Genomic DNA, 27,990 nt, shown 5'->3' on the forward strand with positions numbered 1-27,990 from the left:
ATGGATAAGTCAGTAGATCCTGAGGTCACCTTCACTTCACCTTCAGAGGTTGAGCCTTACCCAGCCTTACCTTCTGCAGCTGAGCCAGAGGCCATGGATGAGACTGCAGCTTCCCCTAAGGAGATAGAGCCTATCCCTACAGAATGGGAATCTCCAGCTGAACCCCTGGAGGCCCTTCCGATCACCCTTCCGTCTCCACCACGGCTGAAAGTGTCCGCTCAACATCCGGAAATGACTGTGGGTTCCAAAAGCCAACCCCAAGTATATTACCTGACTCCATCTCCTACTACAGAGGGTGTCATTTCTTCGGAGCCCCTAACCCAACCTCGAGAGCCACTTCAAGAATCTGTAGATGAGGAGGCAACGGTCCCCAAACCAGCTCAGGAACAGGCTCCGTATCTAATATTACCCAGGGTCACCTTTCAGCCTTTGAAGCTGCAGCTGACTATAACTCCAGGACCCAGTGTGGAGGCTGAACATTCTACAGCCCTGAAGACCACAACAACTCTGGACTCTGAGATTTCACATCCAGACCAGGTCCAGACTCACCATGCAGCCCTGCCCAAGGTCACAGTTGCACATTGGGACCTGGGAAATACCCCAACTCCAGAACTCAATATAGAGGTTGACCAGGCTCCAACCACTCAGGAGACCCCTGTGCAGCTTACAGAGCCATCTACAGAGGTGGGAGCTCAACCTCCAGTGTTGCAAGAGGTGGCCGTTCCAACGCCAGCTCCACCTCAACCTCCAGTGACACCCAGTGTCACAGATCAGACCTTGAACCTACCACCTACACCTACCAATGGTCCAGAACCCACTGCAGAGGCTGAGCATGCAACCGCCCTGAAAGAACCTACAGGAACGAGTCCAGATGCAATTCTGACTCAGCATCTAAACCCGAGTCCTGCTGTGGAGGTCGAACATTCTACAGCCCCGAGGAATGCCAAAACACCACCTCCAGGTGTCCCTGAGGTGACACTTCCACAGGCAGAGCTGGTTCAGGCGCAGCATCCAAACCTGACTGAAGTCACAGTTCAGGCGTTTGATATTCAGCTGGCTTTTCAATCCAGAATTGCGGAAGTTGAATCATCTCCAGCCCTGCAGAAGACCTCAGCTCAGCCTCCAGAGCCTCCATTGGAGGTTGTAGCTCCAATTCAGCATATAGTGCCAGTCAGTGTCACAGTTGAAGCTGTGAAGACAGAAATTTTCAAAATCCCAGAACCCACCACGTTGGCTGAACAGTCTACAGCCCTGGAGACTACATCAGCAGCACCTCCAAGGCATTCTGAGGTGCCACCTACATATACAGACCGGAGCCAGACTCAACAAGTCACAGGCAATCCTCTCAATTTATCTACAGAGGTCAAGCCTACAACTATTTCGGTTACTCTAACTCGGCCACCAGAGCCAACTAGTGATATAGTAACTGTAGCAACATCAACCGGAGTCACGGGTCAGCCTTCAGATTCCCGAGTCACGGGTCAGCCTTCAGAGTTGGAGCCTATCAAAGCTCCAGTCCCTGCTCCAGAGGTTGGCCCTTCTAAAATCCTGAAGACTACAGCTCCACCTGCAGGGCAGTTTCCAACTTTGTATCCTGAAGTCAAGGCTGCTGAGTATGCTACCCGGCTAACTACTTTCATTGAGTCAAAAGAAAGCACCCCCAACAGCACGGACATCTGCGAGCTCTGTACCTGCAAAAATGGAATGCTGTCATGTACCAATCTCAGCCCGTGGCAGAAGCTCCACCAAGTGCCTGTGCCAGGATCCTTCAGTGCCCACAATGACACCTTCACCATCTTGTAAGAACTACCCTTCCTCAGAGTTCTCTAGATCTTGTCTGTCATGGTAGCCTTTTGCTCAGTACCTTGCTGGGCCTTCCTCCTGACTCAACCTGTATTTCCTGACTTCCTATTGTGACATTTTTCTTGTCGCCTTTCCTTCTCCTTCTCTTAAAAAAAAAAACTACTAGATTTACTGCAAAGGCAGAATTACAGCAAGAAGAGAGATCTAGAAAAAGTGATCTTACTTCTGCTGCTTTACTCCTCATATTGCCACAATGGCTGGGGCTGGGCCAGGCCAAAGGTAAGGAGCAAGAGCTTCTTCTGGGTCTCCTGTGTGGGTTCAGGGGCCCAAGCACTTGAGCCATTTTCCACTGTATTCCCAGGCACATTAGTGGGGAGCTGGATAGGAAGTGGAGAAGCTGGTCATCAAACCGGTACCCACATATGTATGGGATGCCAGCATCCTGACAGCCTGACCTGTTACCCTTGACTATTGGAATCAGCAAGGCTTAGTAGACAGCTTGTCTGCCAAGAACTGACTTACAAAGCAATGAAAGATATTAAATGAACAACCTTGAATATCAGCTACAGGGGTTTCAGAGTTATACTATGAGCTGCAGAAAACCCTGAAAGTTTTCAAGCAAGAGAGAGGTGATCAAAACAGAAAGATTATTTTTTTTTAAAGATTTATTATTATTATTTTTTATTGGAAAGGCGGATATACAGAGAGGAGAGACAGAGAGGAAGATCTTCCGTCCGATGATTCACTCCCCAAGTGAGCGCAACGGGCCGATGCTATGCTGATCCGAAGCCAGGAGCCTCTTCCGGGTCTCCCACACGGGTGCAGGGTCCCAAAGCTTTGGGCCGTCCTCGACTGCTTTCCCGGGCCACAGGCAGGGAGCTGGAAGGGAAGCGGGGCTGCCGGGATTAGAACCGGTGCCCATATGGGATCCCGGGCGTGCCTGGCAAGGACCTTAACCACTGCGCCACGGCGCCGGGCCCAACAGAAAGATTATTTTTAAAAATTTTAAAAGAAATTGATCATTGTCTTAATTTTTTTCTGTGCATTTACTCAAAAGGCAGAGAGACAGATTCAGAGAGAGAGTTTCCATTTGCTAGTTCATTCTCTAAATGCCTGAACAGCAGGCACTGGGTTGGTCAAAGTGGGCTAAGAACCCAACCCAGGTCTGCCATGAGGGTGGCAGGAGGGCAGCTATTGGAGCCAGCTCCACTACCTTCTGGGTGTGTGTGGGCAGAAAGCTGAAGTCAGTAACTGGAGCCGGGTAGGAGCCCAGGCACTCTGACGTGAGATGTGTTTTAGTTACTAGGCCAAATGCCTGTTTCAGAAATATGATTTTAGACACTATATGGAGAGTCATCTAGAGAGGAAAGCTTACTTCAGGGACATTAAAAAAAAAGACCTCTAGTAAAATCAAGGAATAAAATGAGAATGAGACCAAGTCACCAGCTCTGATAGGAATGAAAAGAAAGTCCCTGAGATGAAAAAGGCCGGATGGACCTAGAAACTGATCAAAGGCTGGTGGGTGGATGTATGCACAGAAGAAAAAATATGACTGCAAGCTTTGTCCTGGGTGCTGGTGAGAGTGAGTTGCCTCACAGGTGCAGACAGCAATCAGAAAGGAGAGGCAATCTGAGGGAGGTGTGTTCAGTTTTAATACTTTATGTTGGTGAACATAGAGCAAAGCCTTCTGGTTGAATGGGAATGTCCACCAGGCAGAACACGCAGGTACAACCGTGTTGTACATAAGCCATGCAGGTGCACTGCTGATGATGGAGTGAAGACAGAAGCACAGGTAAAGACTCAAAGTTACCCAGACTTGAAACTTACAGTATTTAAGATTGCTTTGGAATGTGGATGATTCATGGGTACATTCTTACTCTGCCAAAGGATCATGGAACAAAGAGAAAAATATCAGAATCTACACCCCCACACCCTTTATCATCCTATCCTCTCTACTCCACTATCCATAAGTCACTCCCATCTCCGTGAGGATATGTGTCCCTCCTTCCAGTTTCTCTCCCTTGCACTTTTCCCTGAGGGAGGTGATGTTTTGCTCCTGGCTCAATCATTTGATTTTTCCATCCCTCACCATGGCTATGGCCAGTGACCCATTCGTGTCAACGCATTAGTCCATCTGATTTTGCATTGTCCATGTCCATTCACGTAGGTAGAATAATTGCAGTAGAAGGTACTTGGCCAAAGTGTTAGAATTACTGTACGTTGGAGTTTCTTTATTCTTATTTGCTGCTGAAGATAAATTGATCCATTGTTCTCAGCTGAATTATTTTCTTACTGATTTGCAAAAGGACCAGTTTAGACACCCAGGGCATTTTGGAGGCAGTATGTCCCTCAAATGCAACTGATTGGCATTATCTATCAAAGAGATTGCACAAAGAGGAAGTTAAGCTTCTGAAGTGACACCTCAATGTTTGTGCCAGGACCCCATGTTCTTCTTTCTTAATTGTGCCTGCCATCAGGTGAAGCTCTAGAAACTAGAAAGCTGGTAGTAATATCCATATTCAATATCCCCATGAAGTTGCTACGAGTGTTTTCCTTGTTCTGTTCATTGTGTTCCTATCTATTCAAGGATATGAACTGTGCTTCTTTACAGAAATTTCCAAGGGAACGCTATATCCTACATTGACAAAAATGTATGGAAAGCATATCGCTGGGCTGAGACTTTGTGAGTATATTCTCTCTAAATATGGATACAAAAACAAAGTAACTGCATCTTAAACTCTTTGGTCCAGTATTAGAGGTCAGAATGTCTTGGAAAAGGTATTTACCCCTTCATGTTAACAAATCAACCTCTACTTATTACAGTTCTAAAACACAGTATTTGCAATGAGACCACTGAAGTTTATTTTTCATCTTGTAAGTAATACATGATTATATTATTTTTTATTTAAGATTTCTTTGCTTTTGTTGGACAAATTATTCTTACAAAGAGGAGAGACAGAAAGATTCTGTATCTGTTGGCTCACTTTCCAAGTGGCCTCCACAGGCAGAGCTGAGCCGAGGTGAAGCCAGGAGCCAAGAGCCTCTGCTGGCTCTCTCTTCTGGGTTCAGGGTCCTAAGGCTTTAGGCCATCTTCTACTGCTCTTCCAGGCCCTAAGGTAGGGAGTTGGATGGAAAGTGGAGCAGCCGGGACGTGCACTGGTGCCCACATTGGATCCCAGCTCTTGCAAGATGAGGATTTAGCCATTGAGCTTTCATGCTGGGCTCCATGATTATGTTCTTAAGAGACTAAAAACTGATACAGTAAAAATCTTCTTGTAGTGTAACATTCCATCCCTGAAGTAAGCTGCTGTGACTGTGATATACATCGCTCCAGACCTTCTCTTATGTTTTTCTGCACATCATTTAGACACAGGAAAACTAGTGTGATATGTGGGCTTTTTTTTTTTAAGATGTAATTGTTTTACTTGAAACTCATTAGAGTTACAGAGAAAGGGAGAAAGATCTAACTTGCATTTAAGTGGCACCCTACTGAGGGTTCCTCCACATCAGAGTTATTCCTGAATAAAAATTGTTGTTATTCTTCATTTTGATCCAGGATTCTCAGTGAAAATTATTTGACTGAATTACATAAGGATTCATTTGAAGGCTTGCTATTCCTGCAGCACTTGTAAGTTAGTTAAGCACATTTATTTCTGAGATTTTAGTTGTTTTCTATCAAATGAATAAGGTGTTTCAATAATCTCTAAAGTTTCTTCTAGTATTAAAATAACAATTCTGTAAGTATGTATAGGGTCTCATGCATTGAATCCATACTATTCATTTTGTATTCTTCAAGCATAATAGCTGGGTATTTGGAGGGGTTGGTCAGGGGGAGGAATGCCAAGGATTTGGCCATCTTCCACTGCCTTTCCAGGCATATAGCAGGAATGTAGATGGAAAGTGGAGCAGTGAACTCAAACCAGGGCCCAACTGGGATGTTGGCATGGCAGGGCTGTTTTACCTACTATACCACAATGGGCTCCAAATGCCATGCATCTTTATTAGGCCGATTATTGCTACTCTTAGGAAATAGATTCTTCTTTCCAATTTATACAGCTGAAGGACAGTGGGTAGAAACAGCCTTATCTGACACTAACAATAATCCTTTGAATGACCAAGCTCTCTAGGCCTGAAGGGGACAATTGCTTCCATCTTTTTCTTCTGGACTCCCAAACCTTATAGACCTGATCTGGAGAAAAACAGAAGAGATAATAACTGTCCAGTACAACAGGCCCTTCCTTGCTTTTAGTGGGAAGTCCTTTGCAAGCTAGTTATTCTCTGTCGGCATCTATATTGTCATCCCTTTTTAAAATGCCATCATTTTTCATAACTGAAAGAGAATGCTAAGCACTTAGTCTAGTTTGAGGCTCTAAAATGTGTAAGGCAGGCTTCCTACCCTCCTAGGAGCTGCAAGATCGCTTGCAGGGGAAACACGCACAGAAATCAAACATGATCCAACAAACAGGTCGATGACAACACACTGCAGAGGGTCAGTGGAGTAATGCAACCACATTCCTTAAACACTAGTGATTTAGAAAAAAAAAATTAAAAGAAAAAAAAACTAGTAACTTGTTCCTCCTTCCGTTCACTCACTCCTTAGCTATTCCTTTATTTCCTAAGTATCTGAGTTTGCTTTGTTTCCATGAGCCAGGTGGAAACATGGTAAGCAGTGCGCATGAGCAAGGCCAAGTCCATGCTTTCAAGGTGTTTATGCTTTGAAGGAAGGGGAGAGGCAAGGGTAACAATGTGAAAAAGAAAAGGGCACAGACATGATGTGCAAATTGCTTCTGGAGAACAGAACAGGGAAAAGAGACTCCAAGTTGGATCAGGGGGCTGTAGCGAGAGTGATATTGGTTAAACAGGGCATCATTGGAAGGACACTGTGTAGAGCCACTGGGCATCATTGGGAGGACAGTGTGGGGCGATACCCTCAGACCGCAGAAGGAAAGTGAGAGAAGGGCAAAACATGGGAGAGTGTCTGAGGAACGCCATGAGTACCTGTGGAGTCCACGGAGGAAAGCCGTAAGGAGTGTGGGGCCACAGCCTCCAGGGCTTTGACTGTCATGCAAAAGTCACCAGCCAGGAGAGCCACGTGTTCCTGGCAGCGCTCTGAAGCAAAACCGAGCCTGCATCAACGTCATCCAGGGGCTTGCAGAACTAGGTTCTGTCTCTACCACCCCAGCCCTGCCGAGTTCCTGATTGAGTTCTAGATCCGGGCCGAGAATTTGCATCTTCGGTGCCTAAGTGAAGCCAGTGTTTGAGAACCACTTCTGGAGAGTTCCAGAAGAGAGACTAGAGATGGAGACAGCCACAGTGGGCAGTTGGCAGCCATGCGGGTGAAAAGTGAGGCAAGCTGGGATCCATGTTACTATGGTCACAAGTGAGTGTTTTCCAACAAGAATCCAGTTCATGCTGTTTTCTGTTCTGCTGCCACTGCGCAGCTGAAACAAATCTGCTTTTACGCAATGTCAAGACGACGTGAAATCAGAAAAGAATTCCTACTAAGGATAATATAATTCTGAATTAATTCAAAATGATGAGTTCATCTGAGGAGTAGCTTCCCTTCAAATGATTTGAAAGGTTCTCTGGTTTATTCTGGAACTGAACTAGTTCCAAAAAGAGAACCACACCAGGCAGGTATAAAAGTAGAATATTCGTCTGAATATTAGAAATTACAGATAGAGGTACAAACTTTGATCTCATTGTCTTGAATTTGATGAGACTACTAAAGGTCATCTGATCATATCTCTTGCTGCCAGGAAATTTTCCCTTCAGAGTCTTATCAAGAGCTATAGCCATGCTGTATATTTTATTTATAAAGACCCAGAAGGTGAGACTGTTAGGAGAGGTTATAAGTTTGATTAGGAGCTCTGGAATGTTCAAACAGATGCCCAAAGGTGTAGTTTAGACAAAAACTGCATATTCAACATTAAGAAATACAAATTCTGTTCATTCCTACTCACTAGAGATCTAATAGACATTTTGCTTTTTCTTTTCCTAGGGATTTATCCTGTAATAAACTAAAATTTATTGAAAGGAGTACATTTGAATCACTCCCCTTTTTGACATCTATGTAAGTTATAATGTCATCTTTGGAATTACAGTAAGTCTTAATTGTAACCCCCCTTGGTAGTCAATCATATTTCGCAATATCATTATAATTCTTACTTGTAGAAAGTTAGCTAGAATTATGTAGCAAATCTTTCTAATCTCCAGAGATATTTTGGGCCAATGTCAGGGTGCTGCGAAATCACCTGCCATGAATTGTTCTAGAACAACTGCCATGTACAGGACAGACCTCCACAAAGAAGAATTACCCAGCTCAAAACTCTAAAGTGCTCAAGTTGTGAAACCTTGTTCCAGAGAGAGGAAATGAAAATCACTGAGCACAAGTATTTGTCGCGTGTGGTTTGGTGTACCTAATGCACCGCCTGTGTAGATGTGAAAGTGTTAAGTCAGAAGCCAGAGTCTTCCAACTGGGAAGTCTTGAGTGTGTGGAGGCGATGTTTCACCTGTACAAATTAGGATCACTGCTGAAAGATGAATGTTCTAAAAGAGTAACTTTCTTCTTAATTTGTGTCTTTTCACAGAAATCTTGGTTGCAATTTACTCACAGAAGTGAGTTTTGGCACATTTCAGGCATGGCATGGAATGCATTTTTTGCATGTGATGTAAGTGAAATACAAGATAAACACATATTAAAGAGCTGTGTATATGTAAAATCTATATAGTTATCTTTAGCTGAGTGTAAGTCATGAACAAATTCTGCAAAGTATGGCTTAAGTTCCACTCTTTTTTTTTTTTTTTTTTTTTTCCAATGAGGACACCAAGGTGCATTGAGGCTCAGGACTTTGTGTGACAGCTGACATGCTCTGCTTTTCCTAGTGCTGATCTTGGCCTTGGGCAAGAGAGCATAGCTAGCAAATACTATCCAGTTAGCACTGCTGCCAGAGTCCCCACAGTGCTGCTCGGATTCCCAGTGCTCCTTGAGATTCCAGCCCGAATTTAACTGGGATTGCTGCTCAGTCTGGGGAGCCGAGGTGCTGGTGCTTTCTCAGGGTCACTTTCTTCTAAATGATAAAGCAGAAAGAACAACTGAAAATTCAACACAGTCACCCAGCTCATGGTGTGTTTTGACAAGTGAAGTTATAAACCATCTGTGGGCAAGGGAACTTTTGAAGTAGCAAAGGTGGTGTTTATTTTAAGCTATGATGTGAAAAGTAATAGGAAAGCATTGCTCTAGCCTGATTTTGTGTACATCCAGGGCACACTTGAATGAAATGTTGCAGTTTTATTCCCTCCCTGCTTAACAATTCTGTGATGGTCCACGGCCAGGGGAATTGAGATTTGAGATAGAGATTTTCTTCCAAGCCTGACCTTGGACAAGATAGCCACCTGTCCTGTGGTTCATGATTTCACAGTTCCATTTGCATTCGAGGGAGGGGTTTAAGATGTGCTGGGAGTGAGTGGACCAATACTTGTTGCAGATCCTGGCTGTATGGCCTCCTCCCTCCCTCCATTCATGTGGTGCAGGGTCCCAAGCCTTGGGCCATCCTTCACTGCCCTCTCAGGCCACGAGCATGGAGCCGGATGGGAAGCAGGGCTGCCAGGATTAGAACCAGTGTCCGTATGGGATCCCAGCATGATCAAGCCAAGGACTTCAGTTACCAGGCTACTGGGAAGGCCCATTAAATTATTTTTGTTAATTTATAAATTCTCTGTCATATATATGTATATGTATATAAACTTTTGCACATGTTTATACATAGAGAAGAGGTGTATAATTTTTATCCCATTGCATTTTTCAGAAATCTTGATCAGAATCCATTGACAACTGTCGAAGATCCCTATCTTTTTAATTTGCCAGCATTAAAATATCTGTAAGTATGAAAAATAAACCGCATGAATCATGGGGTGATTTATACTCCTTGTTTTTACTTTGATCAAAATTTAAGTATTTTGCATTGAGGCTAAAAAGTTGCAATTTTAAGTTGAACTGGGCTCCTGGATTAAGAAAAGATGTACAATGTGTAAAACAGCCCCAGCAGACAGTGTTGTTGAGCATATTCAGATACATGTAGAGATACAAAGCAGATGAAAAGATATCAAGTAACCAAGGAGTGAAATAGGCAAATGAAAAGGAAGATAATGGCAACAAACCAAACGGTACAGGTTCTGTCCCTCAGTGCCAAGGTCACTGACTTGACAGTGCAGAGTAACTTAAATTTCTTCCATGAGAACTTCCTGGAAGGATCTGCCCTGACAGACTCTTAAGCTGTCTTGTTTTATAGAGTAGCCAAAAGTTAATGCAACTGCATGCTCTTAACTCTTTTTACTTTTTAAAATATCCTAGTTTTTTGTTTCATTTCAATTTTATTAGATTTTGTTCCTTGAAATCATCTTTTTAAGGACAGAACTTTTTCTTGGGGGGTCACATCATGACTGCTTGGGCTTTCTCCCTCAGAGACCTCGGAAGAACACTGGTGTCAATCAGCACAGTTGAGAACATCCTCATGAAGTCTCTCGAACTGGAAAAACTGTAAGTTGTTCTCTTAGGCTTATGTTTTTGTCATTTTGAAGATTTAATTGCTTTCTTACATCAGAGTTATTCAGGAATAATTTGCACATAATAAAACTTAAGTATGCAGTGTGATAAATTTCATCATTGTATCGTTATAAAACCACCACTAAATTCCTAGATTGCTTCTGACATGCCAAAATGGGCCCTCTGGACCCTTTGCAGTCAACCCTTTCCAACCCAGACACCTGTTGCTTTTGCCTTTTCAACATTGCTGAGTTTTTTTTTTTTTTTTTGATGTTAGAAAGATTTATTTTTATTTAATAGCAGATATACAGAGAGGGAGAGACAAAAATCTATTTAATGGTTCACTCCTGAAGTGGCTGCAGTGATCAGAACTGAGCCAATCTGAAGACAAGAGCCAGGAGCTTCTTCTGAGTCTCCCATGTGGGTGCAGGATCCCAAGACTTTGTGCCATCCTCTGCTGTCTTCCCAGGCTGTAAACAGGGAGATGGATGGGAAGTGGAGCAGCCAGGACATGAAATGGCACCCATAGAGCAACTGGTGCTTGGAGGAGGCGAATTAGGCAATTGAGCCGTTGTGATAGGCCCTCGTCAGTGTCTTTTAAGTCATGCAGTGTATGTAGTAGGCTTTAGTGTTGGGCTTGTTTAACTGAGCACAATCTTTGTGAGATTACGCTATTGCCCTGCCATTGGCTCCAGCAGCAGTGCTGTTGCTGAGCAATATCCCAGTTGTGTGAATAGGCCAGTTTGTTTCAGTCACTCATCAGTTTGCATATCTGGACTTTCTCAATTTTTGCAATAATGAATAAAGCTGCTAAAAGCACTCCTAGGCAGACCTTTGTGTAAACATGTTTTCCCTTCCTAGGTGATAAACACAAGGCTAGGGTCGCTGCAGCAACTACTAACTGCATTTTTTCCTCCTTAAGAAACCGTTCAACTGTTTCCTAAAGTGACAGTGCTATTTGCATTGTCACCAGCAGGTTATGGGAGTTGTGATTGCTCCTCTTCTGGTTGCAATCTGTGTGTTTCCATTTCAATTTATTTTATAGTGAGTGGGCAGTGTGGCACAGCAGTTAGAGACGGCTGTTCTCTCCCTGAAACTGTCTGCAGGAAGCCTTAACTCATAAGACAATCAGCTTGGCTATCTTTCACTGCAAGATTTTGTTGTGAGAAAATTCATACCTACATGGGGCCCAGGGTTGTGGCACAGCAGCTTAGGAGTGCTGGTTTAAATCCTGGCTTCTCTGCTTCTAACCCAGTTTTCTACTAATGTGATTGGGAAGGCAACAGAAGAAGACCAAAGTGCCGGGGGTAGGAGACTCAGATGGAGCTCCTGGCTCCTGGCTTCAGCCTGGCCCAGCCCCATCGGAGGATGGAAGATTAACTCTCTTCCTCTCTCTCTTGTGGTATGTGTGTGTCTGTCTCTAACACTCTACTTGTCAAGTAAATATTTTTACCACTGTATTTTTTAAATTATAAATAATCAGTCTCTTATGGATGTTTGATTAATGGATTACATCACAAGATCTTATTACACAATCGCTTCTCCACCTTTTGTCTAAGAGTGAGTGAAGATCTTATTACTCAAAGTACAGGTAAGTATGAAGTGACATAGAGTAAGATTCACATATAATATCCCTAGATTTGACATCATATTATATTAGAGCAAACATATGATATCTGACCTTTTGGGATTGGCTCATTTCCCTTAGCATAATGGTCTCTAGTTTGGCCCATTTGGCCACAAAGTATTGTATTTCATTTTTTAACACCCAAGTAGTATTCCATAGTGTAGATGAACCACAGTTTTTTATCCAGTCCTCTGTTGGTGGGCATTTAGGTTGTTTCCATGTTCTTGCAATTGTTGATTGTGCTGCAGTGAACATTGGGGTGCGTGTTGCTTTCTCATGTAACAAGTCTTTTGGATATATTCCTAGTAGTGGTATTGCTGGGTCATATGGTAGGTGGATTTTTAATTGCCTAAGTGTTCTCCATACTGACTTCCACAGTGGCTGCACCAGCCTGCATTCCCACCAGCAGTGGAGTAGGGTTCCTTTTTCTCCGCAACCTTGCCAGCAGGTGTTGTTGGTAGTTTTCTGCATGTGGGCAATTCTTTCTGGTGTTAAGTGGAACCTCAGTGTTGTTTTTAATTGGAATTTCCCTTATTGCCAGAGAGCTTGAGCATTTCTTCATGTGTCTGTTAGCCATTTGAATTTGTTCCTTTGTAAAGGTCTGCCCATTTACCCCTGCCCATTTCTTGACTGGTTGGTTTGTATTATTGTTCTGGAGTTCTTTGTATATTCAGGAAAGTAGCCCTTTGTCTCCCATGTAGTGTGCAGAGATCTTCTCCCATTCTGTTGATTGCCTTTTTACTTTGCTGATTGTTTCCTTTGCTGTGCAGAAGCTTCTTAGCTTAATGAAGGTCCCATTCGTTTATTTTGGTCTTGGCTTCCTTTGCTTTTGATGATTTTTCCAGGAAGTCAGTACATACACCTATATCTTGTAGAGTATTTCCAACTTTTTCTTCCAAATGTTTGATGGTTTCTGGGTGTAGATTTAGATTTTATCCATTTAGGTTTGATCTTTGTGTGTGGTGAAAGGTGTGGGTCTTGCAGACTATTACCAGTTATCCCAACAGCATCTATTGAAGAGACCTTCCTTTTTCCCAGATTGTTTTCTGTTTTCTTGCTGAAGATTAGATAGTTGTGCATGTGTGGGTTCCCTTCTGGATTTTCTATTCTACTCCATTGATCTACCTCTCTGTTTCTGTACCAGTACCAGGCTGTTTTGATAACTACCACCCTATAATATGTCCAAAGATCTGGGATTGTGATCCCTCCCGCTAGGTTCTTATTCTTCAGGATGGTTCTGGCTATTCGTGTTTTTTTGTGTTTCCAAATGAACCTTTGTATCATTTTTTCCAGCTCTGTGAAGAATGTTATTGGTATTTTGATTGGAATCACATTGAATGCATATTTTGCTTTTGGGAATGTGGACATTTTGATGATGTTGACTTTGCCCATCCAGGAACATGGTATTTATCTTCACTTTTTTGAAGTCTTCTATTTCTTCTCTTAATGTTTTGTAGTTTTCCTCATGGAGATCTTCCACATCCTTTGTTAAGTTTATTCCCAGGTGTTTCATTTTCTTCTCTGTTGTGTATTCTCATTTTGGTTACCTTCTATTCTGAAATTCTCTCCTCTGCAGCACTGAATCTGTTGTCAAGCTTGCTGCCATATTTTTCAGTTCTGAAATTTCATTTTGGACCCGTTTAATTTCTGTGAGAACTCTTTGAGCTCTTCCCAATACTTCTCATTGTCTATGAAGAGTTTCATGTTCATTTTTAATATTCCTTTTCCGGTAGTTCCTCAATGTCTTTTTCTTGCAACTCTGAGACAGGTTATTTTTTGGTCATTTTTGGGGGGAGTACTGGCTCTTTCATCTGAATAGTTTTTCTGGTACTTCTTCCCATTGTTTTGTGCTTTCTTGTCGTTTTGAGATTTTAGCTCTGGTGTGCTTTGGGGGCTTCTGGGAGCACTGAATCTGTCAGCTGCTCTGTGGGTTGTGAGGCCTCTCAGCCAGCCAGGTAACTAGGATGTTTGTCAGCTGCTGCCACCTTGTGGGCGACCAGTGCTTTCACTCTCCTCCTCATTTGCGTTTCCCAGTTTCAGGCAGGGTGTGGAGCTTTGCGACGGAAAGCCTGCAAATTCCAGTTCTGTGTGCAAGCCCCTGCTGCCCGGCGCCTTCACAGCCTCTGCCCGCTGTGCAGTTGCCGAGAGTGGAAATGACCCAGCCTCTGCTACACAGTGTGCAACCAGTGGCTGGGATCTCCGCACTCTGGGGTGCACCACGCCTCATCTCCAATGGGCAAGCGCCGGCTCGGGGTTATGTGGCTTTGGTTTGCCCTGGAATTTGTACCTGCACCGCTGGGTTCTCCTGCGGTCTGCTGGGTATTGGCACTAACCTACCCTCATGCACTTTTGGAGTCTGCTCTTACGCTGCTGGGTCACTGAGAGAAACCTCTGACCCTGGGGCTCCCACATCTCTGTGTTGGGGGATTCTGGCATCCCTCTGGGTGGCCCAAGTCTGAGAAACCTTGGGTGGGGGTGGTCTCAGGTCTTGCCGACTGTGTCTCCAAACTGCACCTTTCACTTCCCAACTATCCTTTCTCCAATGCCGTTCCCTCCTCTGGGAGAGGCTGCTCATATCTGTGCCTATAGCTTCCTCATTGGGCCATTTTTTTAAATCCCACCAGTGTCCTGATCTGAGAGTCCTTCTGACTCCCTCTGTCTCTTATGGGCAGGCTAAGGCTCCTGCTGGTGTCTTCCCTGCATCGATTCATGACTCACCAGGTTTTTACTGAGTCCTTGCCTGTCCCGGATGGTATCCTGGTATCCGTCTCCACAAGCTCAAGCGGCAGGTTGCCATCCTGAGAGTTCTTCCAGGTTCTCTCTTGCCTGTGTGAAAGTTGCCTCAGTTTCGCCGACTCCAGGGAGCTTCGGACATCTTTTCCTGCAATTCTGCACTTCCTGCTCTCTCTTCTGCTTAATTCTGTCCCTATCTCTCCACACACTCAGCGGCACCCTCAAGTAAATATTTTTACAAATTCAAACTTACTAGACAGAATATAATGGTTGCCCATATACCTGTCACATAGATTTGGAGTAGCCTGTCTTCTTCCCTTCCTTATTCTCTTCTTCCCGCCTTCCCTTCCTTCTTCCTTCAGACAGTTTCACAATAATGCCAGAGATGAAAGCATAATTGAGACCATAAATAAGGTATAGATATATGTATATACAATGAAGTCATCACCCAACTCCAAATGTCTACCACATCAACAGGTCCTTATATCTCTTTGGAACCCTCTGTTCCATCACTCTTGCTCTCCCGGTGCCTGTGTAAGTCTCAGCATCTTTCTGTTACTATCATATGCATTTTCTAGAATTTTATATGAATGGAATTATATGCTATGCACTCTTTCTAATCATCTTTATTTATGTAATACGATTAAGACACGACTGTTGTCTGTTGAAATAGCTCATTTCTTTTTCTAGTGGAACAACATCTCATTATGTGAACTCAGTATCATTTATCCACTCATCTGTGGCCAGACACTTGGGTTCTTTCCATTTTTGGCTATCCCAAATGAAGCTGTTACAAGAGCAGCAGTAAGCCACCACCTGGGACACTCATACTCACATCAAAGTGATTGAATTCAAGTGCCGGATTCATTTCCAACTCTGGCTTCCTGCTAATGTGCACCCTGGGAGGCAGTAGCTGATGGCCCAATTTATTGGGTTCTTGCCTCCTATGGGGGGGAGACCCAAGTTGAGTTCTGGGCTCCCAACGTCAGCCTGGCCAGCCCTGACTGTGGTAGATATTTGGAGTGAACCAGCTGATGGAACGTTTCTGTTTTTCTCTCCACCTTTCAAATAATTTTTAAAAATATGTCTCAAGAAAAGCTTTTAATCAAATTAGTTTCAGAGTATTCATAAAAACTTTAAGACCTACCATATGTTCCAGCTATTCTACTTCTGAGTATTTATTGAGCTTTACCTGACACCTCCCAGGGTGTTCACTGGAGGAAGGGGAGACAGGATTCAAACCCAGGTGCATGGAATGTGGGTTGCTAAGCAACATATTCACCATTGGGCTAAATGCCTACCCCTGGCAAACTTTTTGTAAACCCCAACATTGACTGAGAGATCCTTTTACTCTGTATCTTTCTTCAACAATTGCTAGAGTCAGTCTTTTCTGCAGCTAGAGTAATTTCTAATATTAGATCCTTCGAACAGCAGATGAGAAAGGCATTCCCAAGGCTGGGGGCTCTGACTCCTTCTCACAAGTCTGACATTATCCCAGAGTGAGACTTGTGAGCTGGGAGGAGATACTCCTGAGTGACAGTACTGACCAGTGGCACTCGCTTCCAGCCCCTGTCACCTTTATCCCGAGCATACCACACCCCCTGCCTTGCTTACCTTTCTGTTGGGCACCTCTGCATCCTTCCCATATTTGCAACATTTAAGAGCAGCACTTGGTCATCAGGTTCCCAGCCACATAGCCTGATGCCACATCTCAAGATTACCTTTTTCACAGCCTTGGCCTGCCTCTTGACCTACTCAGATAATCCTTTAATTATTAGCTGAATTTTCTGTGTTTCCTTTTAACAGGATCTTACCGAACTCCATGGCCTGCTGCCTCTGCCAATTTAAAAAGGATATTGAGGCTGTCTGCAAGACAGTCAAGCTGCACTGTTGCAGTGAGTGTCTGACAAACACTCAATCTTGTGGTGAGTCTCAAATGCCTGGTGATTTTAATTTCTTATTTGTAAATTAGGGATAAATGCTTAAAGCTATTATGTAATTATTTTAGTTCATTCCTTCAGAGTAAAACTCTCAATTTCTGAACTACTCTCTCAATGAACATCAGGCTCCCAGTGACTGATAGGAAATTTGATGCTCTAACTGTTCCTTGTGCATAAAGAATCACAGGAAAGAAATGGAAGGGAAGGAATTAACGCTGAGGGCCACATGGTGCACTGTGCTCTCAGCTTGGTGCTTTGCTTCCATGAGCACTCATTTGTGCACTGCACCACAGTGTGTAGCCTGCTTTTATACACAGTAGGCCTCCAGTGCCTCTGCCCTAGAGAACAGGTGTAGAACATTGTTGTTGGCTTGTTTTTGCAATTGTGGAGAAGAGTATAAGTGACACTGCTTTATTCTGAGCCTGGGAGTTGGTGGTTCCAAGACAGGCATGGCTGCCTGGCTCCTCTGATGGAGTGGAATGCCATCCACCAGTAGACAGCCCAGCTCTGAACCTGCTCCGAGGCTCAGGCTTCTCATTGGGCAGTCACCCAGGGACTTTGCTGTGGTTTTCCGGATATCTGGAGTCCCACTAAGTAAGTAACTAAACTCCACCAACTAACTTGAAGTCCCACTAATGTTGGGATTCCAGACAAGACTGCTCTATTCTCCCTAGAGCTTGGATACACATCTCTGTCAGGATCCAGGACTTCAGCATACTAGTGAATGCCAAACAGTGCTGTTTGTTGTCGAGCACACTTTTCCACCTATTAACCCCTTCTCTCCAAGAGGGGGCAGAACAAACAATTTAATGGACTCACAGAGAGGAGAAACAAGATGGAGGCATGAAGGGATGAAGCCAGACACCCGGTCTTCTGTCCACCGTTGACTCTCCACGCACTCATGTTCCTTCTTTCTCATGACGCTCACCTCCTCCTCTCACTATCACAGCAGGGCCTGGGAGAGAAGCCCAGCCACACAACAGCACACTTGACCTTCCTGCACTTGGAAGTTTGAAGGCTTCCGCAAGTCAAGCTGGAAATACTAGAAATGAAAGCAAAAACTGGCATTTGCAAAAGCAGCTTCTTCCCCCCCCCCTTTTTTTTTAAGATTTATTTATTTTTATTGGAAACTCAGATTTACAATGAGAAAGGGAGACAGAGAGAAAAACTTCTATCCACTGGATCACTCCCCAAGTGGAAGCCATGGCCAGAACTGAGTTGATCTGAAGCCAGGAGCCATGAGTTTCTTCTAGTCTCCCACCTGGGTACAGGGTCCCAAGGGTTTGGGCTATCCTTGATTACATTCCCAGGCAACAAGCAGGGAGCTCAATGAGAAGTGGAACACCTGGGATACGAGCTGGTGCCCATATGGGATCCTGGTGCATACTGGGTGAGGACTTTAGCCACTAGGCTACCACACCAGGGCTCCAGCCTCTTTCCCTTTTACATTTTAGGGCATTGAGCAACATTTACCCAGACACTGCTACCACCCCAGAGAGCTCACAGAACAATCTGTGCATGCGTACCACCTAGCAACCCACAGACCACTCCACCTACATCCCAGACCCCTGGCCATATTTAAAGACCAAGGGTTGATGCGGTGGTTTTCTGTATGAGGAACCTTCTGTGATAAGGGCTAGGAAACATTGAGCAGAGACCAAGTAACTGTTGCCTTGGTGGAAAAGGACACATCCAGAGGAGGAGTAGGCCCCTGTTTTAGCATCTGTGCCTTCACTCCCCTCATGTGAATGTGTCTGGCCATGGTCACCTGTTGACAGCAGCAAGAAGGCAAGGTCGCTGGAGAGGGGGAGAGAGGAAGCCTTGTGCCCCCTGGGTGTCTGAGGCAGGACGGTGCAGGATGTGTCTGTGAGGCAGGCACTTCCACAGGGGCCAGCTGCATGGAGACTGTCTCCCGGCCATGGGCTTTTACTGGGTGCTGGGCAGTTGGCCACTGGGGAGACAAGGAACAACCCTAAACAGTGACTGCTTTTTCATACTCAGGACTCTTCTGATTACACTCTTTTTAAAAATCACTTTTTTCTTCCTTTCTGTTGCTGCCATTTCATAGACTTAAGCTTGGGTTAATTTTTCTTCCTATGTGGTAACCAAATCTTGGTGATTCCGAGCCTAAACTGCTGGGGATGTATGTCTGTACACTGACACTCAGTTTCCTGGTAACGAAAGCATTCTCTTCCTTTCTGACAGAACCAACGACGGGGAATCCCAAAGCGGAATTCCTGAAGATACTGCAGGCCCGGAAGAGGAACACTAGCACGAAATTGTTGAAACAGAGAATTCAGAGAAACATAAGTTTGGCATTCTAGACTCTACAAGTGAGCGACTAGACTTAAATGAAAAAGATGTTATCAGTTCACTAAATTACGTATTGCCTTATTTCTCAGGCAGCAGTGTAGAAGACATAGAGTCAGTGTTACTACCCTTCATTAAATTGTTCTTTTCCAGTCCACAAGAAGATAGATCTGTGGATCACTTGAAAACCAATCCAAAAGACTTGTCTTTAAAATCAAATGAACGTAAAATGAGAAAGATCCACTTTCTGAAAAATTTGATAAACTACAAAATTCAACAAAAAATTGATGACATTAAAAAAACACAAAAAGCTGCCATGCTGATGCAGCAGGAGACAATCAGGAGGAGAGAGAACGCGCGCCCCCTTGTGGAGGGCACCGTGCAAGGCCGGCTGGGGAGCGCAGGAGCCAGGGAGCAGGAGGAGCTTCATGTGGCCCAGAGGCCCTGGCACCTGGTGGCCAACTCCTTCTACCCAGAGCCCCCACTCACAGAGGAGCACAATGCCAGGGACGCCTCTTCCCTGAAGAGGTACATCGTGGGCAGGCCATCTGCTGCAGCCCGTGCAAAGTCTCTCTCTGAACCAGAAAAAATAGCAAAAATTAGGACAAAAAAGACAGAGGCAGCAGAACCAAGTTTATATGATGGAGTGAATTACCGCTTAATTGATCCTCATGCTGTCTTCAGAACATCTAAGACCAAAGTGGGAGCAGAACCAGAGTCCAGAGGGAATTACCACCTGAATAATATTGATCTCTCTCCAGTGTTCAAAACCAAACGGAGACTGAAGATGAAAAGGAAAAATCCCATCAACACATGGAGCTCTGTAAAGAGGCCTGCGTTCCTTGCCCTACAAAGTCTCATTGATTCCCCTCCCCGAGAGCCTTCTCCCTCTTCTGGAGACTCGAGTTCTCAGGATTTTCCTTCTCCGAAAGCGATGGCTCTTCCAGTACCACATGCAGAAGATATTCTTGAAGCCAGCCTTGCTGCAGCAAATAACTTAGGAAACACTGTGCCAGAAGAATCTCCCCCTGCCAGCACAGCCCAGGGGCATCCATTGGCCACTGGTTCCCCTGAGATTGCCCCCACTGAGAAAATGCAATGGGGGAACCCTAACATGGGCAGGGACATCCCCTCCATGCCTACAGGCAGTACTTACCCCTTGCAGTCATCCCCAGGGCACCAACTGAACCAGCAGCTTCGGTCCCTCATCCCCAATAATGACGTGAGAAACTTTATTTTAATAGTTATCAGGACTCTGCAGATGGACTGTGCGGACCCCCAGGTGCAGCTGTCCTGTGCCAAGCTCATCTCCAAAACGGGCTTCCTCATGAAGCTCCTCAGTGAGCAGCAGCAAGTGAAGGCCAAGGCAGAATGGGACACAGCCCGCTGGAAAGAAGAGGACTACATCAGCGAGAGCCCAGGAGGCCAGACTGATGCAGGAATGATCGAGCCAAGTGAGGTGAGGACGGCCACGAGACAGGAGAGCTGCCCTTTCCTGTCGTTTAGGAAGTGTCATTAAAGCACCAAGGAGGAGGAACAGGGGCTCCCAGTCCATATCTTGCATTGGGCACATAACTTTGGCCAAGCTGGCAATTTCCCACTTTGCTCCTTTAGAGAATGAAGCAGACCCGACAAGCCAGATGAACTGTAGAGTACCCGTGTGATAATTAGATCATGTAACTTTGGATCTTATGTGGTCTTGAAGATCCTATAAGCCACTCACCTGGAAGAATACGGGCTGGAATAGTTAAGTGTTCATGCTATCTCTTTATTTGATCTCTTTTCATTGCTCTTTTTCTTTTAGCTCAAAGAAGTCCCAAGATACAAAATACTCATCATGGCAATATCTGTCACTGTAGCTGTGATGATCTTAATAACGGGAGCCTGTCTCGTTGGGGTAAGGACAACGATTCACTTAGGTTTCTAGAACATCCTTTTTTTTTTTTTTTTTACAACAGGTTTGAATGCAGAGTGAACATCAAAGCCACTTGCCCACATACTGCCAGTTGACGTTCTTCTATGGTCACAAAGACATACTCTCCTGAAAAGCATATGCTTGAGATTTTGAATAGACCCTACTCCCAGGAAATCTCAGTGCAACTGGAAACTAGGTAGCAAGCCAAGCCACTGGCTATTGTGAGAGGTGGAAGACCAGACTTCATAGATAACAAGATTTCCCCACAGCTATGTCAACTGTTTGATGTGCTTACCACTTCCCTCTCTGCTCCTGTTGGTCTCTCTTCTCGTTGTTGAAATGATGAGCGCTGTATCAGCACCCTCACCTCACAGAATGGTTACTGTCCTCAGGACACTGCCAGAAAACATGTTAAAGATTCTACCTGTTCTAATACATAAGGCAGGTCTAAAGACAGGTTGTTTATGTACCTGAATGTAACTGAATCCTGCTTCCTAAGCTGAACCCTGAGGTGTGCTGTATTTATCCTATCCCATTCCTGGAGCCTGACTCTGTTCACCTATTGTTCAGTTACATAAAGTGCATTACTTTTCCCAACAGGAAAGGGCTTGAATATGAAGTCATTGAAAGATCTGACGGTCTTGACTCTACCCTAGCAGTCCAACCCAGTTTACTTCACTGACACTTCCTGTCATGTCAGCCCTGTCTGTGTTCCTGCCTGAGTGGCCCCTTACCATACCCCAGCCACACCATGGCCATTCCTACTTTCACCTGTGCCTTTTCTACCTAAAATTCCCTCACTTCATGGCATGCCTTGACTCCTCCAACTCTCTTGGGACTAAACCTTCTGTGAGATGGATCATCGTTTCTGTGAAACCACAGAGAGGTATTTCCTCTCCCCTGAGAACTTTAAAAATGTGGCAGTTTTCACAAAGGGAAGTGCCAAGGTCAACACGCGAGGGAGTACAGCAAAGGTATATAAGGACTAAAGAGCTTCCCAGGTCTATTGGCCTCCGGTAACACCCGCCTAGTGTATCACTGTTTCTAAAGGCAGACATGCCAGCCACAGCAGGGGATGGTGACAGGAGCACAGAAAGATGAGAGCCCACCAGCATGCTAGTGGCCATCCTGACATTGCACTAGGGCAGAGGGACAGCCCCAGGCAGATGTGGAGGCAGCCCCCTGGTGAGGCTGAGCCTCTGCAGGAGAGGGACAAATCTGGCCACTCCAGACCTTTCCATTAAACGCTGGGTTCAGCTGATTCCTTTGCATCTTTGTCCTTCCCAAGTTGCCTTCTGATAGTGCTTGAGTGTGCCATGGAGGCCTGCCCCTGCAGAGGCAGCTCCCTGGTCATGCAGTCACAGCTGTTCTGTCTTTTCACTCAGGCTGTGGTGCTGATCAGGTGAGGTTGTTTCCAGTGAGTTTGCTGTTTGTGAAAACAGTCTGATTTCTGAACCCTGGAGCTGGGAGCCACATGGGGTCAACTGCCAAGGGGTCGGTGGAGACAGTATCCTGGATATCTCCAGGTGGCCCCTGGTCTTTGCCTTCGGGGAAATGGCTGAAATTTTGATCAAGTCCTGCGTTATTTTAATGTGTATGTTTAGTTCTGGCTTACTTCTCTTTGTATCCATTCACGTTTTCCTGAGTTCCTCTCCCCAGTTAGATGAGAAGGTTTGTGAGGTCAGGGAGTATGCAGAGTTTTGCCTGTATTAGAAAGATAGTAAGTGTTCAGAGGATCAGAGTTAGGTACAATGTCAAGTTTACGGTGAAGAAGAATGCAATATAATATTCATTTGAAGCAGCATACAGAGTTGAGAGTTCAGTAATACATAGACATGTGTGTTCCTAAAACTTCTGCAGTGTTGCCTCTAGCCTAATCAGTTTGAGAAAACGCTGCCTAGCTGCCTAAGAACTTGGGTTGAATGGCAGACAGTGATAGATGGATACTTCTCATCCTAAATGTATTTCAGTTAATGTCTTTAAAAAAAGAAGACAAAAAGATACTGAGAATAAATTTCAAGCAGTATTTTTCAGTCTTGGGATGGAAAAGAGCTTTCTAAGCCCAGTGGCATAGGAGAAACCTTTGAAAGATTTGTCTGCCTGTGTGTGACACTGCTAGCTGACTCAGCACTTGGGGAGGTCAGGCTTGGGGCAGAGTCTCCCCTGTGTTCTCAACTTAGCCCTTGCAGCAGTTCCCCTTTCACAGGTCATGGCAATCAAGCTATGGGCCCAAATGACAAAGCCAACGTCAGACTCAGATCTCCTGACTGCAAAGAATGCATTCCTCATTCCCTTTGTTCTCTTTCCCTTCCTTACAAACACACTGAGAAATACTGGAAACACTTGAACAAGAAAAAGGCCACCAAAGAGATTAATATATTTATTGTATTAAAAAAAAAAAGGGTTTCTAAACCAACAACAGCAAAATAAAAGCTAACATCCCAACAGAAGGGGGCACACTCTGGGATGGATAGGGAGTTGCTAGCACATAGCCCTGCACCTGCCAGTCTCACATTTTGCTGATGGGATCTGAGTTTTGTTAGGTTCTTGAAACTGATAGAGTAGTAGCATATTTTCTTCTAGGACTCTTGTAACATTTTGTTCTAATTTCTATTTTGTAATCCCTCTGGAGTTATTTTTCAATATGATTGAAGTAGGGAATCTAGCTTATCTTTCTCTACATGAGTTTCTAAATCTTCTAAAATAATTTTTCTTTGAACAGTTCACTCATTCCTTACCAATCTAAAATATCCTGACCTGGACTCTGCTCTTTCCATCGACTCTGTGGTCTTTTCTTCCACCCATACCTGTATCACACAGGTAAACTCCAGTCACTTTATGGCTTAGTTCTGAGTTTTATATTTGTTAGAGCGAGCTCCTGCTCTCTCATGTTTCTTGCACTATTCTTGCCCATCATTCCCCACTGAATGGCAGCCGGTCAGTTTTGTAAAAATGTATCTTCGGATTTGTATAAAACTGAATTGAATTATTTTGATTGATTAATTTGAGGAGAATTGACATAATCACAACATTATAGGAATGCAAGTCTCATGGCTTTCAAAAGGGCTTTAGTGTTTTCATTACACAATCTTACACATCTTTTGTTGAGCTTATTCCAGGATAAGCTTTAATCCTTTCTGTTGGTTACAAACGGGACCCTTCTTGCGTTTTCCCATTAGTTGTTGGCAGCACACAGGAAAGCTACCACAGCATGTATGTTGATCTCTTGACCTGGTGTCTGGCCAACTTTCTGGACTCGCATATTACTTTCCACAAAAATGGTAGTTGATTTTCTTGGGTTTTCCGAGTTGTCCATCATTTCACATTCAGATGACATCTGTTTTGTCTTCCTTTGTGACACAATACTGTATTTGTCTTTTTGAAAAATTGATACTCAAGATTTACCTATTCTTATTGGAGAGACAGTGCTGTTCCACCCATTGGTTCACTCTAAATGTCTGCAACAGCCAGAACTAGTCTGAAGTCAGGAGCCTGGAGTTGCTGTGGGTCTCCCACACAGGCACAGGAGCCCAAGCACTTGGATCATCCTCTGCTGCTTTACTCAGGCTGTTGGCTGACAGCTGAATCAGAAGTACAGCAGCTGGGACTCGAGCCATTGCACAAATGGGATACTGCACTACAGGTAGAACTAAACCTAAACACCATTGCACTAGTCCCTATTTTAGGGCCTCCTCAACAGTGGTAAATAGTAGCAATCCTACTAAGAAGGCCAAGTCTCCTTGACTTCTCTGTTTACTTTTCTGATCCAATTAAAGATGCTTCATCTTTTCCTCTTCAAAGAGGTTTCATGGAGAATTGTCTGCTGAAAGTTATCTAAACAGCCAGTAAAATGTATTAGGCGCCAGATGCATACAAAAAGAAAGGCATGCAAATGATCTGGACATGGTGGTCACTGTGTTGCATAATAATGGCTGTGTCTTCTTCCAAAACAGATTTACTCTCACAGGGCAAGAGCCGACGCCGAGGAGGAGGACATAGGAAAAGGTCTAAGGTAAGTACCAGCCCAGTAATGTGTGAAATGAAACTCGAGAACTAGAAGAGAACACATGGATTCCAGTCACCTCATTGTTTAGTGAGATCTCCACAGACAGGAAGCATACTTCACAGCTGGGTAGACAGCACCACCATGGCACCTCTGCTGTCCCCAGTCCTTCTTGGATGCAGGGGCTGGGGAGGGACTCCAGCTGTGCCATCCCTGCAGCTGACAGTACTTTGACCATACCAGAGGGCTTCCTGAAGGCTTCCAGCAAGGGCTAGGGGAGTCTGTGTTGCACTGTGGGAGGAGCTGGTCTCCTTAAAGAAGGCAGGAAAAGTTCTTCTCATCCTGCTTGTCTTTATTTTTTTTAATCTGTTTTTCTTTAAGATTTACTCTATTTTTATTAGAAAGACAGATTTACAAAGAGAAGGAGAAACAGAGAAGGATCTTATGGGTCTCCCGTGAAGGTACAGGGTCCCAAGACCTTGGGCCATCCTCCACTGCATTCCCAGGCCACAGGCAGCGAGCTGGATGGGAAGTGGAGCTGCCAGGACACAAACTTGTACCCATCTGGAATCCCCGCAAATGCAAGTCGAGGATTTAGCCAATGAGCCATCACACTGGTCATGTCTTCTCTCTTCTAACCAAGCTTCTAAGAGCTTTAACTGGAAGAGATCTTCAAACTAAAGAGAAGTCTGTCTCTTCATTGTATGACAAGGAAACGAGAAAGAGGCAGCATCTTGGCCCCAGGGTCATACTGTTAACATCAGAGGAGGGTCTCTTCCCAGCTGGGGCTCCTCCCTGGCTTGTAAGGGTTTGGGGCTGTGAGCTACGTTTTCTGTCAGAAATCAGCACCCATGTACCACACAGGCACAGTTGCTGAAAACAATGCACTCTCCTGTTCTGCTGGATTCATAAGGGGTATCTTGGTGTCAGTGCGAGCCTCATCCTTTAACTAATTTCACTCATCACTCTCCCATCAGTGACACCTGCAGTGTGAGGCTGCATGAGCTAGGTAACTGCTGTCAGACTCAGGCCCTGCCTGATGTGATTCAGTTTACAGGGGTCAAGGACTGTGCACATAGAGGCACCTTCTCCCTCACCCCCAGGTGAAGGAGGCATGTGAGACTCAGTCCAGGTGGGGCTGGTGCCAGATGCTAAAGGAGGGAGACAGTGCACGTGCCCCATGTGGTTGTGCGGTCTGTCACTGCACAAGGGCGCTTGGGGAAGGCAGTGGTTGGGGCTGACGACCTCACACAAAGCAGTGGTTCAAGTTGGCCCTTAGCCACTGGGGCACCTTCAGGCAGATCGGAGAGCTCCCAGAAGCCCAGATCCCAGGTCTGTGGTGATTTTGCTTTGTGGTATATGTGGGACAGGGACACGTTTTGTCCCGGGCACACCAGAGATGTGCGGGCCATGGAGAGTGACACCAGTCTCTGATTGGCTTGGGCATTTGTTTTCCCCCAGGGACCTTTACGAAGATTCCCTCAAGGAAAGACGGGAGAAGAAGCAGGTAAACTGGGGGACACAGTGTGTCGCTGGAGGGAGGGATGGTGGGAGTAGGGGCAAAACATGCATTCCCCTCCCCATTCCTAAGGGTGCTAAACCTCCTGCATTTTCCTAGGTGGGCTTCTTGGTGAGGTGGCTGCGCTGGCTGAGGGGTGAGCGCAAACCCCGCCGGGCAATGAGCCAGAATGAATTTGGTAAAAAATTATTCAATGAAACCTCTGACGAGGAAGCAATCTTCGTGAGAGGGGCAAGGTAAATGACAGACTGCCTTCCCCACGTTACCTAACGGGAGCAAACGGGCGGGCAGAGAGGAAAAGTGGCCTGTTCTGTTCCCCACAGCATGAGCGAAGGCCCGGGCGAGATGGCGGCCGCTGAGTCGACTGCCGAAGGAGAAAGCGAAGCCCCTGAGGAGGTGCTCACCGAGTAAGCCCTTTTGCTGGGGCTGCCTCCATTTATAAAAGCACTTCCCTTCTAATATTCGTGTGTGTGGTATTCATAAGCCATCCCAGCCAAGATGATAAGAAATGAAAGTCTAAGTTTTATACAAATCACAAGGCCACAGGCAAGAAAGGCTGGTCTGCATCTAGAAGCCTCCGAGGTAGAAAAATCCTCCCGTGGCGGCACCATGGGCACAGGACGAACAGGGGTCCCACCACATGCCCCCAACAGTCAGGTTCTAGGACATGAACATGTCAAACACCGGGCATTCCAGTGCCTTCTCCCCTGGCTTATTAAGAACCAGTCATTTACCACAGAGGACCTGCCACACTGGCCCCTCTGAGGTCTTTCAGGTTGCCTGGATATTTGGATGTTGAAGCCTCGTGCCCTGTGGCCTGCCTGGACTCCAGGGGCTGCTCCCTTCAATAATAAAAAAAAAAGTGGCTAAATGCTTAGCCACTGTACCTGCATGTCAGCTCACAGTTGAGCTCCACTCAGCATGGTAAGGTTTGACTTCATGCAGCCAAGAAGAGGAGGGGCAGAAGCTTCATGTTGGGAGGAAATCGCCATAATGGCTGGGACCCTGTTCCGAGTCAAGGGGCTGATGTGTTAGGCACCTCATGTAGGACCAAGAGCTTCAGTGCCTCTTCCCATGCAAATTGAACAGCGCCTGACCCACCAGGCAAGGAGGACATAAGTGAAACAGAGTCAGAATTCTGTCTGGACTCGTTCCTGTAGGCTCTTTCAGGGCAATTGCATGCTCAGCCTCTGCAGTGGGTCTGGATCATTGGTAGGTGGTAGGTTCAAGGTCTGATCTGTGACACTGGGTGTCACTGGAGGTTGAGGTGGAGTTGGCGTTGGAACGGCCACCTCTTGCAACACTGGAGGTTGAGCTCCCACCTCTGTAGATGGTTCTGTAAGCTGCACAGGGGTCTCCTGAGTGGTTGGAGCCTGGTCAACCTCTGAATTGGGTTCTGGAGCTGGGGTATTTCCCAAGTCCCAGTGTGCAACTGAGACTTTAGGCAGGATTGCGTGGCAAGTCTGGACCTGGACTGGACAAAATCTCTGAGTCCAGAGGTGTTGTGGTCTTCAGAGCTATAGAATATTCAGCCTTGGGCCCGGCGCGGTGGCGCAAGTGGTTAAGGTCCTCACCTTGCATGCCCGGGATCCCAT

General features: G+C 45.3%; 1 protein-coding gene across 1 annotated transcript; it reads left to right on the forward strand.

Moving 5' to 3' along the window:
• LOC121166624 (leucine-rich repeat-containing protein 37B-like) lies at positions 1-26,850 on the forward strand. The gene is given in 13 exon segments (XM_040995837.1): positions 1-1,799; positions 4,415-4,486; positions 5,360-5,431; positions 7,805-7,876; positions 8,394-8,474; positions 9,612-9,683; positions 10,268-10,342; positions 16,515-16,651; positions 18,854-18,931; positions 18,934-20,417; positions 20,763-20,855; positions 24,827-24,885; positions 26,719-26,850. Coding segments are annotated over 13 exon segments (4,182 nt in total). The 3' UTR covers positions 26,807-26,850.
• The last annotated feature ends 1,140 nt before the right edge of the window (positions 26,851-27,990 follow it).

The sequence above is a fragment of the Ochotona curzoniae genome, unplaced genomic scaffold, assembly GCF_017591425.1.
Source record: "Ochotona curzoniae isolate NIBS_2020 unplaced genomic scaffold, NIBS_Ocur_1.0 patch180, whole genome shotgun sequence".
NCBI classification, from domain to species: domain Eukaryota; kingdom Metazoa; phylum Chordata; class Mammalia; order Lagomorpha; family Ochotonidae; genus Ochotona; species Ochotona curzoniae.